General features: G+C 42.8%; 1 protein-coding gene across 1 annotated transcript in view; it reads right to left on the reverse strand.

Annotated features, from left to right (window-relative positions):
* Window positions 1-17,288, reverse strand: part of LOC120024339 (mannosyl-oligosaccharide 1,2-alpha-mannosidase IA-like) — a 180,364-nt gene that overhangs the window by 110,479 nt on the left and 52,597 nt on the right. The window contains exon 3 of the mRNA XM_038968561.1: window positions 409-524. Coding sequence (XP_038824489.1) covers window positions 409-524 — 116 coding nt within the window. The remainder of the gene's footprint in view (window positions 1-408; window positions 525-17,288) is intronic.

Below are 17,288 nucleotides of genomic sequence, written 5' to 3' on the forward strand. Positions count from 1 at the left end.
CTAGCAGACAAGGGTATTCTATGGTCCTACTAGCTAGCAGACAAGGGTGTTCTATGGTCCTACTAGCTAGCAGACAAGGGTGTTCTATGGTCCTACTAGCTAGCAGACAAGGGTGTTCTATGGTCCTACTAGCTAGCAGACAAGGGTATTCTATGGTCCTACTAGCTAGCAGACAAGGGTGTTCTATGGTCCTACTAGCTAGCAGACAATGGGTGTTCTATGGTCCTACTAGCTAGCAGACAATGGGTGTTCTATGGTCCTACTAGCTAGCAGACAAGGGTGTTCTATGGTCCTACTAGCTAGCAGACAATGGGTGTTCTATGGTCCTACTAGCTAGCAGACAAGGGTGTTCTATGGTCCTACTAGCTAGCAGACAATGGGTGTTTTATGTATAATGGTTCTACTCACCACGTTGAAGTCCAGGTTCTTCTCCACCCACTCTGTGGCCATGTCAAAGTCCTCAAACATCTCCATGATGTACAGGGTATCCAGAGCATCCACGATGGTGGCTCCTTTTATGCTCCCTGAGAAGGCAAACAAAACAAAGCCTTTAGGACTTTCCTCTCATAGCAACATATTGTAGTGGTAGAACAACAGCACAGTCAGAGTCATGGTTCTGTGATTAAGACCAGAGGAAAAGTCTATAGGGAGGAGGTCAGATCTGGCAGTGTGGTGCCAGGACAACAACCTCTCCCTCAACGTCAGCAAGACAAAGGAGCTGGTCGTGGATTACAGGAAACAGAGGGTCCAGGCGCCCCCATTCACTGAAGTGGAATGGGTCGAGAGATTCAAGTTCCTCGGTGTCCACATCACTAAGGATCTATCATGGTCCAAACACATTTGTGAAGAGGGCACTAGAACGCCTCTTCCCCCTCAGGAGGCTGAACAGATTTGGCACGGGTCCTCTGATCCTCAAAAAGTTCTACAGCTGCACCATTGCGAGCATCTTGACTTGCTGCATCACCTCTTGGTATGGCAACTGCTTGGCATCCGACCACAAGGCGCTACAGAGGGTGGCGCGTACGGCCGAGTACATTAACGGGGCCGAGCTCCCTGTCATCCAGGACCTTTATACCAGGCGGTGTCAGAGGAAGGCCCTAAAAATTATCCAAGACCCCAGCCACCCTAGTCATAGACAGTTCTCGCTGCTATCGCACGGCAAGCGGTACTAATGCATCAAGTTTGGAACCAACAGGTCTCTGAACAGCTTCTATCCCCAAGCCATAAGACTGCTAAATAGTTAGTTAAATAGTTAACCAAATAGCTTCCCGACTATCTGCATTGACCCTTTTTGCACTAACTTTTTTGACTCATCACATACGCTGCTGCTACTGTTTACTATCCGTCACCTTATTCCTAGTTAAATGTAGACATCTACAGTGGGGAGAACAAGTATTTGATACACTGCCGATTTTGCAGGTTTTCCTACTTACAAAGCATGTAGAGGTCTGTAATTTGTTATCATAGGTACACTTTAACTGTGAGAGATGGAATCTAAAACGAAAATGCAGAAAATCACATTGTATGATTTTTAAGTAATTCATTTGCATTTTATTGCATGACATAAGTATTTGATACATCAGAAAAGCAGAACTTAATATTTGGTACAGAAACCTTTGTTTGCAATTACAGAGATCATACGTTCCCTGTCGTTCTTGTCTAGGTTTGCACACACTGCAGCAGGGATTTTGGCCCACTCCTCCATACAGACCTTCTCCAGATCTTCAGGTTTCGGGGCTGTCGCTGGGCAATACGGACTTTCAGCTCCCTCCAAAGATTTTCTATTGGGTTCAGGTCTGGAGACTGGCTAGGCCACTCCAGGACCTTGAGATGCTTCTTAGTTGCCCTGAGCCACTCCTTAGTTGCCCTGGCTGTGTGTTTTGGGTCGTTGTCATGCTGGAAGACCCAGCCACGACCCATATTCAATGCTCTTACTGAGGGAAGGAGGTTGTTGGCCAAGATTTCGCGATACATGGCCCCATCCATCCTCCCCTCAATACGGTGCAGTCGTCCTGTCCCCTTTGCAGAAAAGCATCCCCAAAGAATGATGTTTCCACCTCCATGCGTCACGGTTGGGATGGTGTTCTTGGGGTTGTACTCATCCTTCTTCTTCCTCCAAACATGGCGAGTGGAGTTTAGACCAAAAAGCTCTATTTTTGTCTCATCAGACCACATGACCTTCTCCCATTCCTCCTCTGGATCATCCAGATGGTCATTGGCAAACTTCAGACGGGCCTGGACATGCGCTGGCTTGAGCAGGGGGACCTTGCGTGCGCTGCAGGATTTTAATCCATGACGGCGTAGTGTGTTACTAATGGTTTTCTTTGAGACTGTGGTCCCAGCTCTCTTCAGGTCATTGACCAGGTCCTGCCGTGTAGTTCTGGGCTGATCCCTCACCTTTCTCATGATCATTGATGCCCCACGAGGTGAGATCTTGCATGGAGCCCCAGACCGAGGGTGATTGACCGTCTTCTTGAACTTCTTCCATTTTCTAATAATTGCGCCAGCAGTTGTTGCCTTCTCACCAAGCTGCTTGCCTATTGTCCTGTAGCCCATCCCAGCCTTGTGCAGGTCTACAATTTTATCCCTGATGTCCTTACACAGCTCTCTGGTCTTGGCCATTGTGGAGAGGTTGGAGTCTGTTTGATTGAGTGTGTGGACAGGTGTCTTTTATACAGGTAACGAGTTCAAACAGGTGCAGTTAATACAGGTAATGAGTGGAGAACAGGAGGGCTTAAAGAAAAACTAACAGGTCTGTGAGAGCTGGAATTCTTACTGGTTGGTAGGTTATCAAATACTTATGTCATGCAATAAAATGCAAATGAATTACTTAAAAATCATACAATGTGATTTTCTGGATTTTTTTTAGATTCCGTCTCTCACAGTTGAAGTGTAGCTATGATAAAAATTACAGACCTCTACATGCTTTGTAAGTAGGAAACCCTGCAAAATCGGCAGTGTATCAAATACTTGTTCTCCCCACTGTACCTCAATTACCTCGTTCCCCTGCACATGGAGTCGGTACTGGTAACCCTTGTATATAGCCAAGTTATCATTACTCATCGTGTATCTTATTACGCGTTTTACTTTTCTATTATTTCTTTCGCTCTGTATAGATGGAAAGGGCCGTAAGTAAGCATTTCACCTGTTGTTTACGAAACATGTGACAAATAAAATGTTATTTGAAAGGTCCAGGGCAGCCGGGTGTTGGAACTGGAAGTGTGCTGTTTTATTCAAAGAGCAAAGCATATCTCCTGCTGTGCTGGAATATTGCTTCAGGCAACCTCTATTTATCTCTGTGCAAGATGTCAGGCATATGAACAAATACAAGTCTCACAGAGCACCTTTGGCTATTCTGTCAGGTTTTTACCTGGTCGAGGAGGATGTCTGTGGCAGAGAGAGTGGAAACAGAGCGAGAGAGTACATTAGCGAGGGTTTCTAAGTCTTTTCACAGTGGGCTGATGCTTTGGGAAGGCTCTTGGCCACCAGACCTTACTTCACTACCTAGGAGATGACATTATACCATCCTGACAGAGCACCGTGGTCATTCATCTGGTATTGTGCAGCTAAAAACTGCTTCTGCTTCATTAAGATAAGAGCAACAAGCTAAATGAAATGACTGTGCTGTAAATACATGTAGCCTGTATGCAATTTATTCTCCAGTGAAGGTTCTGTTTTCCACCTCACTTTATTGGGCTAAGTGGTGGTAGGGTACGGATGGTTATTCCACCCAAACATGTGATGATCACGTATTGCATGACAAGTTATATTGTTGCTGTGTTTGTTAGATCCATAAACCAATTCATACATCAAACAAATCTCTTGAGGGTTAAAGCCTTGTATTCAGCTTTATTGCAGTGACCTAAGACACTAAGCCTATACTGACGCTGTCTGGTTAAGTCTGACCCTAGCCAACTAAAACTCAACTCCACAATATATGTGACGTCAGGGCTCCAGTCCGCCCACTCTCATCTCCGCTCAACTCCGTTGATGTGAAGTAGTACATCTTGGAGTTAAGTTTTACTTGGCTAATCAGACCCATACAACCTCCCACTGTTGGATCTCAGCTAAACAAGATCCAACACGCACAATAACAGGTGTCAGAATCACTTCTAGTAACACAAGAGCAGCTAATGGAAGTGCAGATGTTGTGTGCTGTGTTCGGGGGTAAACCTTTCATTCAACAGATGGTGACAGAGGAAACATTTATTAGCCACATTAAAAAGAGAGGAGTACAGTGAGGACTGACAGGAGGGCTTAGGTCCTTTTTATGCTTTAATGATCAAATCCTGATTGGCTTTAATTATCAAACACTGCTCGGCTTGCCAAGCGCTTAGCAAAGAACCCAGCCCCTGCCATCTAGGGCTGGGCGGTATACCGTATTTTACGATGTTCCAGTACTGATACACAGACTGGTTTGGGTTTTGTTAAATGTGATATGTCGTTTGTAATGTCCATTTTTATAGATTACTTCGCTACTTGAGTCATCTCTCTCCGCTCTCTCTCTCAATGCTGCTTTCCACACAGACCTAGCCCCGCCCCGTCACTCAAGGACTGCGTTAAGTCTCTGCATGGTAATTGCAGCACATGCAACAATGTTGATGGCAACAATGCTGTTTTTACTTTGCTTAATATAAATCCACTAGCGTTTTTTAATTACACTATTAGTTTGTGCTTCTTACATCTGCAAACAGCAGGTTAGTCTTTCATTAGCAAGTTGGGCCTAAATCTGGTTAGTCGCTAATGCTAATCACTAGCTAGTTAATAAATGTATCGAGTCAGAGCAAACTTAATTAGCTATACAGACTGATTTTTTGTGCAACAATATCTTGTATATCAAAAAGGAATATGCGAAGTAAGACTATGTTAGCTACATGAAGTTGGTAGATACAATAAATATAGCCAAAGATAATAAGTTCCCCTAGGAAACACTTATCAACAGCTTGGTTCCTACCGTGTCACAATAACTCCTCCCTGGAAATTTCATGTCAAACACTATAAAAGTGCCCACTATTATATTCTTACTATAGAATTAGAATACTCATTCTATTTCCATGATTCCAACAGTTCACCCAAGTGTTTTGCTCTAAATTGCAAGTCAAATCACAATTGCAAAATGTGGGTAGAAATAAGGCCTAGATTGTTTGTCCATATCGTGCAGCCCTACGTGACAGTGTGGAAATGATCTCAAATGAGTGCAGGTAGTGCAGAAAATAATGAAATTGCAGAAAATAATTTTTGGTTGAAGTTGAATTGAACAGTATAAAACAATCACAATGGAGAAAGACCCATTGAAATCACATTCAGTTGAAGTTGGAAGTTAATATACACTTAGGTTGGAGTCATTAAAACTCATTTTTCAACCACTCCACAACTTTCTTTTTAACAAACTATAGTTTGGCAAGTCATTTAGGACATCTACTTTGTGCATGACAAGTAATTTTTCCAACAATTGTTTACAGACAGATTATTTCACTTATAATTCACTGTATCACAATTCCAGTGGGTCAGAAGATTACATACACTAAGTTGACTGTGCCTTTAAACAGCTTGTAAAATTCCAGAAAATGATGTCATGGCTTTAGAAACTTCTGATAGGCTAATTGACATAATTTGAGTCAATTGGAGGTGTACCTGTGGATGTATTTCAAGGACTATCTTCAAACTCAGTGCCTCTTTGCTTGACATCATGTGAAAAATCTAAAGAAATCATCCAAGACCTTAGAAAAAAAATTGTAGACCTCCACAGGTCCGGTTCATCCTTGGGAGCAATTTCCAAACGCCTGAAGGTACCAAGTTCATCTGTACAAAACAATAGTACGAAAGTATAAACACCATGGGACCATGCAGCAGTCATACTGCTCAGGAAGGAGATGCAATCTGTCTCTTAGAGATGAACGTACTTTGGTGCGAAAAGTGGAAATCAATCCCAGAACAACAGCAGGACCTTGTGAAGATGCTGGAGGAAACAGGTACAAAAGTATCTATATCCACAGTAAAACGAGTCCTATATCGGCATAATCTGAAAGGCCGCTTAGCAAGGAAGAAGCCACTGCTCAAAAACTTCCATAAAAAAGCCAGACTACGGTTTGCAACTGCACATGAGGACAAAGATCGTACTTTTTGGAGAAATGTCCTCTGGTCTGATGAAACAAAAATAGAACCGTTTGGCCATAATGACCATCGTTATGTTTGGAGGAAAAAGGGGGATGCTTGCAAGCCAAAGAACACCATCCCAACCGTGAAGTACGGGGGTGGCAGCATCATGTTGTGGGGGTGCTTTGCTGCAGGAGGGACTGGTGCACTTCACAAAATAGATGGCATCATGAGGGAGGAAAATTATGTGGATATATTGAAGCAACATCTCAAGACATCAGTCAGGAAGTTAAAGCTTGGTCGCAAATGGGTCTTCCAAATGGACAATGACCCCAAGCAGACTTCCAAAGCTGTGGCAAAATGGCTTAAGGACAACAAAGTCAAGGTATTGGAGTGGCCATCACAAAGCCCTGACCTCAATCCTATAGAAAATGTGTGGGCAGAACTGAAAAAGCGTGTGCGAACAAGGAGGCCTACAAACCTGACTCAGTTACACCAGCTCTGTCAGGAGGAATGGCCCAAAATTCACCCAATTTATTGTGGGAAGCTTGTGGAAGGCTACCTGAAACGTTTGACCCAAGTAAAACAATTTAAAGGCAATGCTACCAAATACTAATTGAATGTATGTAAACTTCTGACCCACTGGGAATGTGATGAAAGAAATGAAAGCTGAAATAAATAATTCTCTCTACTATTATTCTGACATTTCACATTATTAAAATAAAGTGGTGATCCTAACTGACCTAAAACAGGGAATTTTCCCCTTGGATTAAATGTCAGGAATTGTGAAAAACTGAGTTTAAATGTATTTGGCTAAGGTGTATGTAAACTTCCGACTTCAACTGTATGTGTTGCCACCCTAGGGTCATGCACTACTCAAAAAGCAAACTTTGAACTTTTATTATTCAAAAACAAAATACTGTCAAATACAGTCATACCGACAAATTTTCTTTTTTAAACACCATATGATATGATATTTTGGCCATATCGCCCAGCCCTACTGCCAAATCTCTACACTCGTTTGGCTGGCCGATATTTCTTCTCTTTTACGCCACACGGAGAGGAGGATGAAAGGACAGGCACCAGTCAGGCAGGCAGGCAGACGAAGAGACGAATGCTCAGCAAAGCTTTTAGTCCACAGAGTTATCTAAAATAAACTCAATAATGTGTCTATGGCACTTTCCCATTCACTTACACCTATACAGCTTTCTTCAATAGATAAAATACAATGCTGTGGTACTGAAGTTGTTTTGATTTATTATTTATTTTATTTACAGTAGATTGAACACCCCCGATGCTTAACAATAGGCAGCCTGGGCTCTGTGAGAGATGAGGGGGGACATTTCGTGCCTTCCACCTATTGTCTACCAGCCCGGCAGGCTTTGCTCCTGCAGTGAGTGGAGTGGGGTCATCCTCATCCCATTACTGGGACAAGCCTCCTGAACCGCACAGCAGAGAGCACGCTGTGTGAAAATGTATGTTTGCGTGAGTGCTCATGTGTGCGTTTGTATTTGCATGCGATTGCCTGTGTATAAATGTACACAAGCAATGGAGTGACTTGAATACAAAGCCACATTTCTCTGATCTCTAAGATTCCAATTAAAATGCATTTCTATGGCACGGCGTGTACCAGCCTGTATTGTTATGACAAAGAGATCTTGAGAGCTTGGTCAATTGTGAATGTAAGATGACAGATTTGAGGAAATGAAAAACATGAAGGATGTTTAAAATTAAGAATATGACCTGGATTAGTTCTTATATAGAATCCCAGTCTTAATGATAAGAACAATGGAGCAGAACTTTATCAAGTTCCCATTAAGACATCTTGAATTGACTTCTGAAGGAGGACATCACTTTTAATTTCTCTGGGGGAAATCAATTAAGTCCGATGGCCGTCCCATGAACAGGCAAAATATATTTCCCCAGTTCAAAAGAGCCTGGTGATGGATGTGCGAGCAGCATTCACGGGACGGCAGCTCTTGTGTGTCAGAGCCTTCATTCATCACCTGCTCTCTCCCTTCATATCTCATACTTTAGAGGAGCAGAGACTCCTGCGCATTTTATTGACAGATGACACTTGCCAATAGAGTTCTCACATCGTTACCGGTGGAAAATGGTGGAAAACTGAATTTCACTGGGCTGAGAGCCTTTGAGGCTTGACAGAGAATTATGCATTGTTTGGACGAAAACAACCTTCACGTAAAAGGTGACAAAGTCACGCTGTAATTTCTCGGAGAAACAGAGAAGCGCAGCACATCGCCTCTCAAAACAAAGGTGTGCACAGAATATCAAACCCATACAGACAGTGACACTACTCAGTGTACTGAGGGAGGACATTATCTTATCACTTCATTGAGGCCCATTTTAGAAAACAAATGGTGCTGTTCCAATGAGACCAGCACTGCAACCAGTGTTTTATGTTAATGTAAGCTCTAGTGTTATTGTGTTTCCATATTAAGACAATACTATGTCCAAAAATACAAGCAGCGAAAACAAGAGACAAGACATAACACATATTTGATTGTTTTGTTTACTTGGGCGTGGGAGGTGGGAGGGTGGAATTGCAAGAAATCAGACTGTGGGTGGGTGTGTCTGAGAAAACTAATGGCAAACTGAGGCTACGTAACCTACCTATTATTAGAGTGTTTTTTCCTGGGTCTGTGGCTGAAAGCCCAGGTGAGGACAGAGCAGATCATAAATCAGCCTGTTAGGATACACAGTCCTCCATAGTGCTCTTACGAAGGCCTGGTTGTGACAGGGGGTCTGACGCAGGGACATGCAGGTCCCCAGATCCCACCTCTGTGGGTGATGAATTCCCCTGCTCTGTTGCAGCCCGTTCACCCCTCCCAGTCCCAGCATAATCTGCATTGGCCCAGTCACTGTGGGGACCACCACACACACACACACACACACACACACACACGGTGAAGCCCAGGGAAGGCCCAGGCTGAATTACACCATCCATTCCAATTACGGAGATGGAATACCTGATGCGCACAAGGAATGGCTTTGGAATTAAGGCATAATGGAGTCTCCCCAACATAGTGTACCTTGGACAAATAGTGTGCAAACCCGTGTACATCAGTAATATGCTTGTAATCCTATGAGTATGTCACAACAAAAGGAATACAAAAAGGACAACCTCGTTCCGTGAGAGGTGACAAACCTTACATTGGTAACACTGAAGTAACATTGAGTTGATCAAATGAGGAGAATGTGCTGTTCTTGTAAAGATGCAGCAGTAAAGTAGTGGATCAAATTGAAGTGCCCTGGGAGAGGATGTTCAAGATTATTGATCAACAGAATGAAAAGGGTCGACCTTAACGTTTGAAATTTGATCCCAGAAAAACAGATAAAAAGGTGGTAAGTCTTTGAGCCAGGTCTTCGCGTGCGGTGATGCCTGGGCCAGCAAGATAGCCACAGGTCAGGTTGAGCTTGGATGAAACTTTAATGCTTAACACTGGTGCATTTTCTCTTTAAAAAAATCTTGGTTAAGAAAAAGTTGTCTGAATGGACAAGGTGGTGTTTGAAGGTGGCCTCTGTGTAATATGGAGCCCTTCTCCACGGGGACAGCTAGGCCAATGTGACAGATGGTAGACGAATTCAGCTCGGAGGGCTAGCTGCCACGAACAGAGAACCTTCTGGAATTCACAACACTCAATAAGCAAGTCAACCTTCAAACCCATTTGGCAAGAAAATGTCATTGGCAATGTCACCGTAGTGGCCCAGTTCAGTGTGTTTATTTTTCGTCAGATGCAGGCTGGCTTACGCCTGCAAAGATTTTCCGGGTCAATGTGCCTACAAGTCCTCACATTCACCCCCCAGTGAAAGCAATGTCGTCCTGTCAAGCTCTTGTGTCATTTTCATTTTAACACCATGTCACATTCTGTGATTGTGTTGAAGTGGGCCTTCAGAGAGAGAAAGGTGAGGAATTATAGATACCCATGAGGTTATGGCTGGCAATACAAGAGTGGCCTTATCCATAATTCACATAGCGATGTGCTGCAGTAAGGCTGTGTCACATTTGGCCATGACCGGGACACCCATGAGGCGGCGCACAATTGGCCCAACGTCGTTCGGGTTAGGGGAGGGTTTGGATATCACAAAATTTGGGAGAAAAAGGGTTAAAAAATGTTTTAAATAATAAATAACATAATAATAATAATAATGATGATAATGATGTCCCCCAGACATTATCATCTGGTCTGTGGAATGGTGTGTACAATGTACTACTCAACATCATCATACATAGGCAACATTGACTCATTTAGCCTACATGTGGAACAGTGCAACATGAAATACACAAAAAGTATGTGGACACCCCTTCAAATTAGTGAATTCGGCTATTTCAGCCACACCCCTTGCTGACAGTTGTATAAAAATCGAGCACACAGCCATGCAATCTCCATACACAAACATTGCAGTAGAATGGCCAGTACTTAAGAGCTCAGTGACTTTAAATGCAGCACCGTCACAGGATGCCAGCTTTCCAACAAGTCAGTTTGTCAAATTTCTGCCCTGCTAGAGCTGCCTTGGTCAACTGTAAGTGCTGTTATTGTGAAGTGGAAACATCTAGGACCAACAACTGCTGAGCTGCGAAGTGGTAGGCCACACAAACTCACAGAACGGCACCGCCGTGTGCTGTAGCGTGTAGCGCATAAAAATCGTCTGTCCTTGGTTGCAACACTCACTACTGAGTTCCAAACTGCCTCTGGAAGCAACATCAGTACAAGCTGTTCGTTCAAGAGCTTCATGAAATGGGTTTCCATGGCCGAGCAGTCGCACACAAGCCTAAGATCACCATGCGCAATGCCAAGCGTCGGCTGGAGTGGTGTAAAGCTCACCACCATTGGACTCTGGAGCAGTGGAAACATGTTCTCTGGAGTGATGAATCACATTTCACCATCTGGCAGTCAAACGGACGAGTTTGGCGGATGCCAGAAGAACACTACCTGCCTGAATGCATAGTGCCAAATGTGAAGTTTGGTGGAGGAGGAACAATGCCCCCGTGCACAGAGCCCTGGCCTCAACCCCATCAAACACCTTTGGGACGAATTGGAACGCCAGTGCCCAACCTCATTAATGCTCTTATGGCTGAGTGGAAGCAAGTCCCAGCAGCAATGTTACAATATCTAGTTGAAAGCCTTTTCAGAAGAGTGGAGGCTGTTATAGCAGAAAAGGGGGGACCAACTCTATATTAATGCCCATGATTTTGGAATGAGATGTTTGACGAGCAGGTGTCCAGATACTTTTGACAATGTTGTATAGATGCATAATACACTCTATCAAGGCCGACTTCAAATACCGACATCAATGTGAAAGTAACCGGAGCATAAAACAGTTGACTGCGAATGCAGACTATGCCAGATAAATCCTACAAAAATAAAATGGCACACAAAAGCCAGGCTCTTCTCAAATTACATCAACAACATAGCTCAGGCAGTAGGAAGCTCTCTCATCCATTTATATGCAGATGATACAGTCTTATACTCAGCTGGTCCCTCCCCGGATTTTGTGTTAAATGCTCTACTACAAAGCTTTCTTAGTGTCCAACAAGCTTTCTCTACCCTTAACCTTGTTCTGAACACTCCAAAACAAAGGTCATGTGGTTTGGTAAGAAGAATGCCCCTCTTCCCACAGGTGTTATTACTACCTCTGAGGGGTTAGAGCTTGAGGTAGTCACCGCATACAAGTACTTGGGAGTATGGCTAGACAGTGCACTGTCCTTCTCTCAGCACATATCAAAGCTGCAGGCTAAAGTTAAATCTAGACTTGGTTTCCTCTATCGTAATCGCACCTCTTTCACCCCAGCTGCCAAACTAACCCTGATTCAGATGACCATCTTAACCATGCTAGACTACGGAGACATCATTTAGATCGGCAGGTAAGGGTGCTCTCGAACAGCTAGATGTTCTTTACCATTCGGCCATCAGATTTGCTACCAATGCTCCTTATAGGACACATCACTGCACTCTATACTCCTCTGTAAACTGGTCATCTCTGTATACCCGTCGTAAGACCCACTGGTTGAAGCTTATTTATAAAACCCTCTTAGGCCTCACTCACCCCTATCTGAGATATCTACTGCAGCCCTCATCCTCCAAATACAACACCCGCTCTGCCAGTCACATTCTGTTAAAGGTCCCCAAAGCACACACATCCCTGGGTCGCTCCTCTTTTCAGTTCGCTACAGCTAGCGACTGGAACGAGCTGCAACAAACACTCAAACTGGACAGTTTTATCGCAATCTCATCATTCAAAGACTCAATCATGGACACTCCTACTGACGGTTGTGGCTGCTTTGTGTGATGTATTGTTGTCTCTACCTTCTTGACATTTGTGCTGTTGACTTTGCCCAATAATGTTTGTACCATGTTTTTGTGCTGCTACCATGTTGTTGTCATGTTGTGTTGCTACCACGCTGTGTTATCATGTGTTGCTGCCTTGTTATGTTGTTGTCTTAGGTCTCTCTTTATGCAGTGTTGTGTCTCTCTTGTTGTGATGTGTGTTTTGTCCTATATTTATATTGTATTTAATAATTTTTTAAATCCCAGGCCACAGTCCCCGCAGGAGGCCTTTTGCCTTTTGGTAGGCCGTCATTGTAAATAAGAACTTGTTCTTAACTGACTTGCCTAGTTAAATAAAGGTTCAATAAAAAGAAATAAATACATCAAAAGGAATTACTTAGGTCTACAAAGACAAGGATGCATAAAGACAAAAACTCAAGGAAGGAATGAAGAAACATCTACACATTAAGGCCACACCCGTAATTCAGCACTGCTGAGTGGACAGCGCCTCGGTATACATAGTGGAGCACCGTGGGGTGTGGCTGTATAATGTCTCTGTCTAGTAGCCAGCTAGAATGAGGCTATTCAGTTTGTGGGCAGTTTAGTAGCCTTCAATGCTTATATGAAAATCATAACTGGCAGGCAGATCTTTAGAGATTGTAAATTGTCACTCATATGAAAAAGGTTGCAGACCACCTGCTATAGGCTACATGAAGTCACCCTTGTGGAATGGCGCATACAGTGTACTATGACACTGTCATTGTCTCATGCGCTTCCCACCAAAATTGTTGCTCTGAATTCAGGAGATGTTCCTTATAATGTGTGCGCCCAACTAATTGTTTGTATTTGCCTGTCTGCATTATTCGCCAGGGAAGGGAACCATTCTGCGAATATTGAAGCATTGTATCAACAAGGTGTTTCTGAGAATATTGAAGCATTGTATCAACGAACGAGGCAGAAGAATATTAAAACATTTCTTTTAATCAACAAGACTGCTCCGGGAATATTAATATTGCAACACAGTAGCCAATGCTGAGGCGGCCCGCCGGGAAAATATCAGTCTGATATTATTCTGTTGCCAAAGCAGCATCTGGGTGCTCATTATATATATTAAAAAGAAACATCCCTACATCCATACTATAACTAAATGACCTAGCAATATTTAATGACGTTTTGCCAGCAAGATTAATCTGTTAGAATATTTGAATTCATGAAGATGTACAAGCAAGACTGATAGAGTGAAAGGTGGATAGGCATTATACCAGGAGACAGGTAGGCTACAGGTAGGGATTGGGGATGCAGGCAGAGGATGATGATGTAGGCCTAAAGCAAGAAGTTTAAAACGTTAGCCCAACTAGGTAATCATTCATTATTTGCATTATCTCAAATGATCTGTCACTGCACAACAATGGACATTTGTTATTGTCTTTGAAGCCAAAAACAAGACATGTATTTTGGGGAAATGCTCTAAGTTGTTCAGGTGTTTCTTTTCATACCAATAGGCCTACAGTGGTTGCTCCACTAAAAGCTTTGCGATTATGCTATGGGACTTAGAGGTAACTTGTGGTTTAGTACGGTACCCTGCGTCACCACTTCATTGCTCCAGACCAGCACAAGAGGGAGTTAGAGCACTGATTATGCTTTTGGGTCCTACTGTGTCTCTAACTGACAATGAATGGGCGACATAAACCTAAATAGAAACTGATAATTGTGCACGACTTCAGTATTACTTACTAAAACTGTTGTTACACTAAGGTTATTATTTTTTTATTAGGATTATTTTGCTCTTACTGTAGGCCACTCCCGACGGATCCCGTTGTACAGTGCCTGAGTGGCTCAACGGTCTAAGACACTGCATAGCAGTGCAAGCTGTGTTGCTATAGATGCTGGTTCAATACCCGTGCCGACCTCGACTGGGAGACCCATGAGATGACAGTAGGTTTTTGGTTTCTCACTAAATACACTAAATAACAAACTGACTTTATTTACAAATTAGTAACAATGTCTCACCCCATGTTCAAGAATGGCCTTTTTCTCGCTCATTCTACGTTATTTGAAACTGAAATCTCCACAATATTGTTATTTTTTAAACAAAGGGATTATAATTATTATTAATTTAGAATTATACAAAAGCCCCTTGGATATTCTCACAGATATATTATTAAGCCTGTTATTAGCAGGACAATATATATCGCTCATGGCTCCCGAGTGGCGCACAATGGGATTGCCTTGCAGTTCTCCAGCTGTATCCACTGAAACAGCGGTGGACCCCGCCACACTTTAAGGGGCATTGCACTAATAATGGCGCTGACTAGGGAAACGTTCCTGCTGTTCTTAGTGCCAGTCTGCACGTTCAAACCTAAACAAATGTAATTAATGATGGTGTGAAACATGCCCCTTAGCTATGAATTTGGAGGGCAGATATTATTAAATATTAAAGCATTAGACCTCTCACTAAAGGCGTCACTCAAAAGTTATACTTAAATCCGAACTGGATTTAACGAAAAATGACATGAAAAGCACACATTTGTAAATCCCATACTCTAAAAGTAATTGGAAAGGTAGATACAAATTATTTGTGACATTGTGGTTTCAATAAAGAATGTAAACAAGATGTAAACAAGATGCTGTGTTTTTATTTACAGTTGTGATAGACAGCTGGTGGCATTTTGAAAACAGGTTTTCAAACACTAGTAGCCCGATTAGCAGGACAATAGACTCTTTATAGTCTGGCTACTGTAGGTGTGAACATCCCCCTTACCTGCAAAAAAATGACAAGAGAACAGACGAAATGGGCATTGTTTTCATCAACCCAGCTTCTTTCTATGGTGCTACCCGTTCCAGGGTTAGGACCGTAACCACGAGAGGACTTGAAAATGAGCAGGAGCTGAGAGGATCACCAAAACTAAAAAGGTATTTTGGTTTCAGTGCATTTTCTTTCATTTTTTTATTTTATATAGCCCATCAATGTGTAGGCATACTGTGTAATAAAATCGCTAATTAAATAAAGGTTACACTAAGAGCATAACATTTCTACACCCTAATTGTAGTCTAACCAATACATAAACGGAGATTCAGTGACAATAAAAAATCTCATTGATTTATCAAGACCAGTCCCTATGCTTGTCTCAGCGCAGTGCAAAACAGTGCTAAAATAGTTGTAGGCTATTGCTTCAAGTCCTATTGTTTCTAACTTCAATATACTCTTTAAATAAATAAGACCTACACCACTTTTAACAGGATTCTAAATTAAAACCAAAAGCCGCCTCATGGGTCTCCCGGTGGTGGCCGGCACCGGTATCAAACCGGCATCTGTAGCAACGCATTTTGCACTGCGCCACTCAGGAGGCCCCATCCACAAAGTATCAAAATACAGAGAAGTGTTGGTAAAGGTACATTGTCCTGCTAAAATAGTTATAGATAGATAGATATTATAGATATTGCTTCAAATCCTATTGCTTCTAACTTCAATATGCTTTTTAAATAAATAAGACCTACACCACTTTTAACAGCACATTACTCAACACTAGTGACTTCTTAACCTTTATTTAACTAGGCAAGTCAGTTAAGAACAAATTCTTATGTACAAGGACAGCCTACTCCTTCCTCCCCGTCGGAGAATTGAACCCCGGTCTCCCAGTACTATAGCCTACTCCCGACCGTCACGTTGTACAGTGCCATATTTGCCCCAAAGGGTTTTTAGTTTCTTGGAATAGAAACACCATAATATCACATTAATTAAGCATTAAAAAAAAAAAAAAAAAAATCAGTCCCATATACTATGTTCTTACAAAAATAGGTTTTAAATTCTCTAGTACAGCCACTATTGAAGGCTATCAAATGCTTCTCAAAGATTCCCTCTGGTGGTCAAACTAGCACTAACTAGCATTAAATGGTACCAGTGGTTCACACTTAAATAATGTGCCAAAGAATTCTGCAGCACCAGGCAAGCTGCGCCGCAGTACGCTGCAACTTTTAAAGGAGGAACCACTGTACATGAAACCAAAATTGAAACTAGCGGGCGAATAAATGAAAATAACAATTAGTCTTACAGCTATGACAACCTATATTTTAATAGCAATAAAACAGCTTTTGGTTTTGAATGATCACCAAAAAGGAGGGCCCCCCACCTCCCAATTAAATTAACCCCTGGCTATTAGATTACAACAAGGCTTACAATGCAAAGTTCAAATGCCGACATCAAATTAAAGCTATCGGCGCACTGCCTAAACAGCTGACCCGGCAAAGCAAATGGCCCTGTCTCTGCCCTCTGCTTTCTAGAAGTGACATAAAAGGCAAACAGGCTGGCAGCTGCTCTCCGAGCAATGCGCTGCATGGTCCTAAAGCCAGCCATAAGGTAAACAGCCATTGCATTTTAATTGGGATTGGAATGATTTTAGTCTACTTTTTTGTTGTTGTTGGCTACCCATATGATGCCCCTGCTGGGGGGACAGACGTGGAGCTGTATTTTTTTGGGGGGGGGGGGGGGGGGGGGGGGGCGCGCTACAGAAGGCTATATCGAACAGCTAATAAAGGCCCCAGCACACTACTTTTGTGAAGGAAAAAAAATATATATATTTTTTTTTCAGCAGCCTTACTTCCCACGGCTATGTTCTCTTCACAGCCACTGACAGAGTGCCTTATCACTTCCTTTGTGATGGCAGCTGGAGAGCTTCTTCTCCAGCCACTGGGCCAGTGGGAATGACGCGTTGATGGATGTGATAGAGAGAGAGAAAGGTAGTGTAACCAGAAGGTGGAGCGTACTACAGCTCACACCACAGAGCTATGGGTCCGTCTGGCTGCTTCCATCCGGGACCAGTCATCTGAAAGGAAAACCCTGGCCACTCAGGAGTCTTGACATACTCTCAGGAGTGTTTGTCACTAGCGATGCAAAGCAAAGTGATG

Source organism: Salvelinus namaycush, chromosome 29, assembly GCF_016432855.1.
Source record: "Salvelinus namaycush isolate Seneca chromosome 29, SaNama_1.0, whole genome shotgun sequence".
In the NCBI taxonomy this organism is placed as follows: Eukaryota; Metazoa; Chordata; class Actinopteri; order Salmoniformes; family Salmonidae; genus Salvelinus; species Salvelinus namaycush.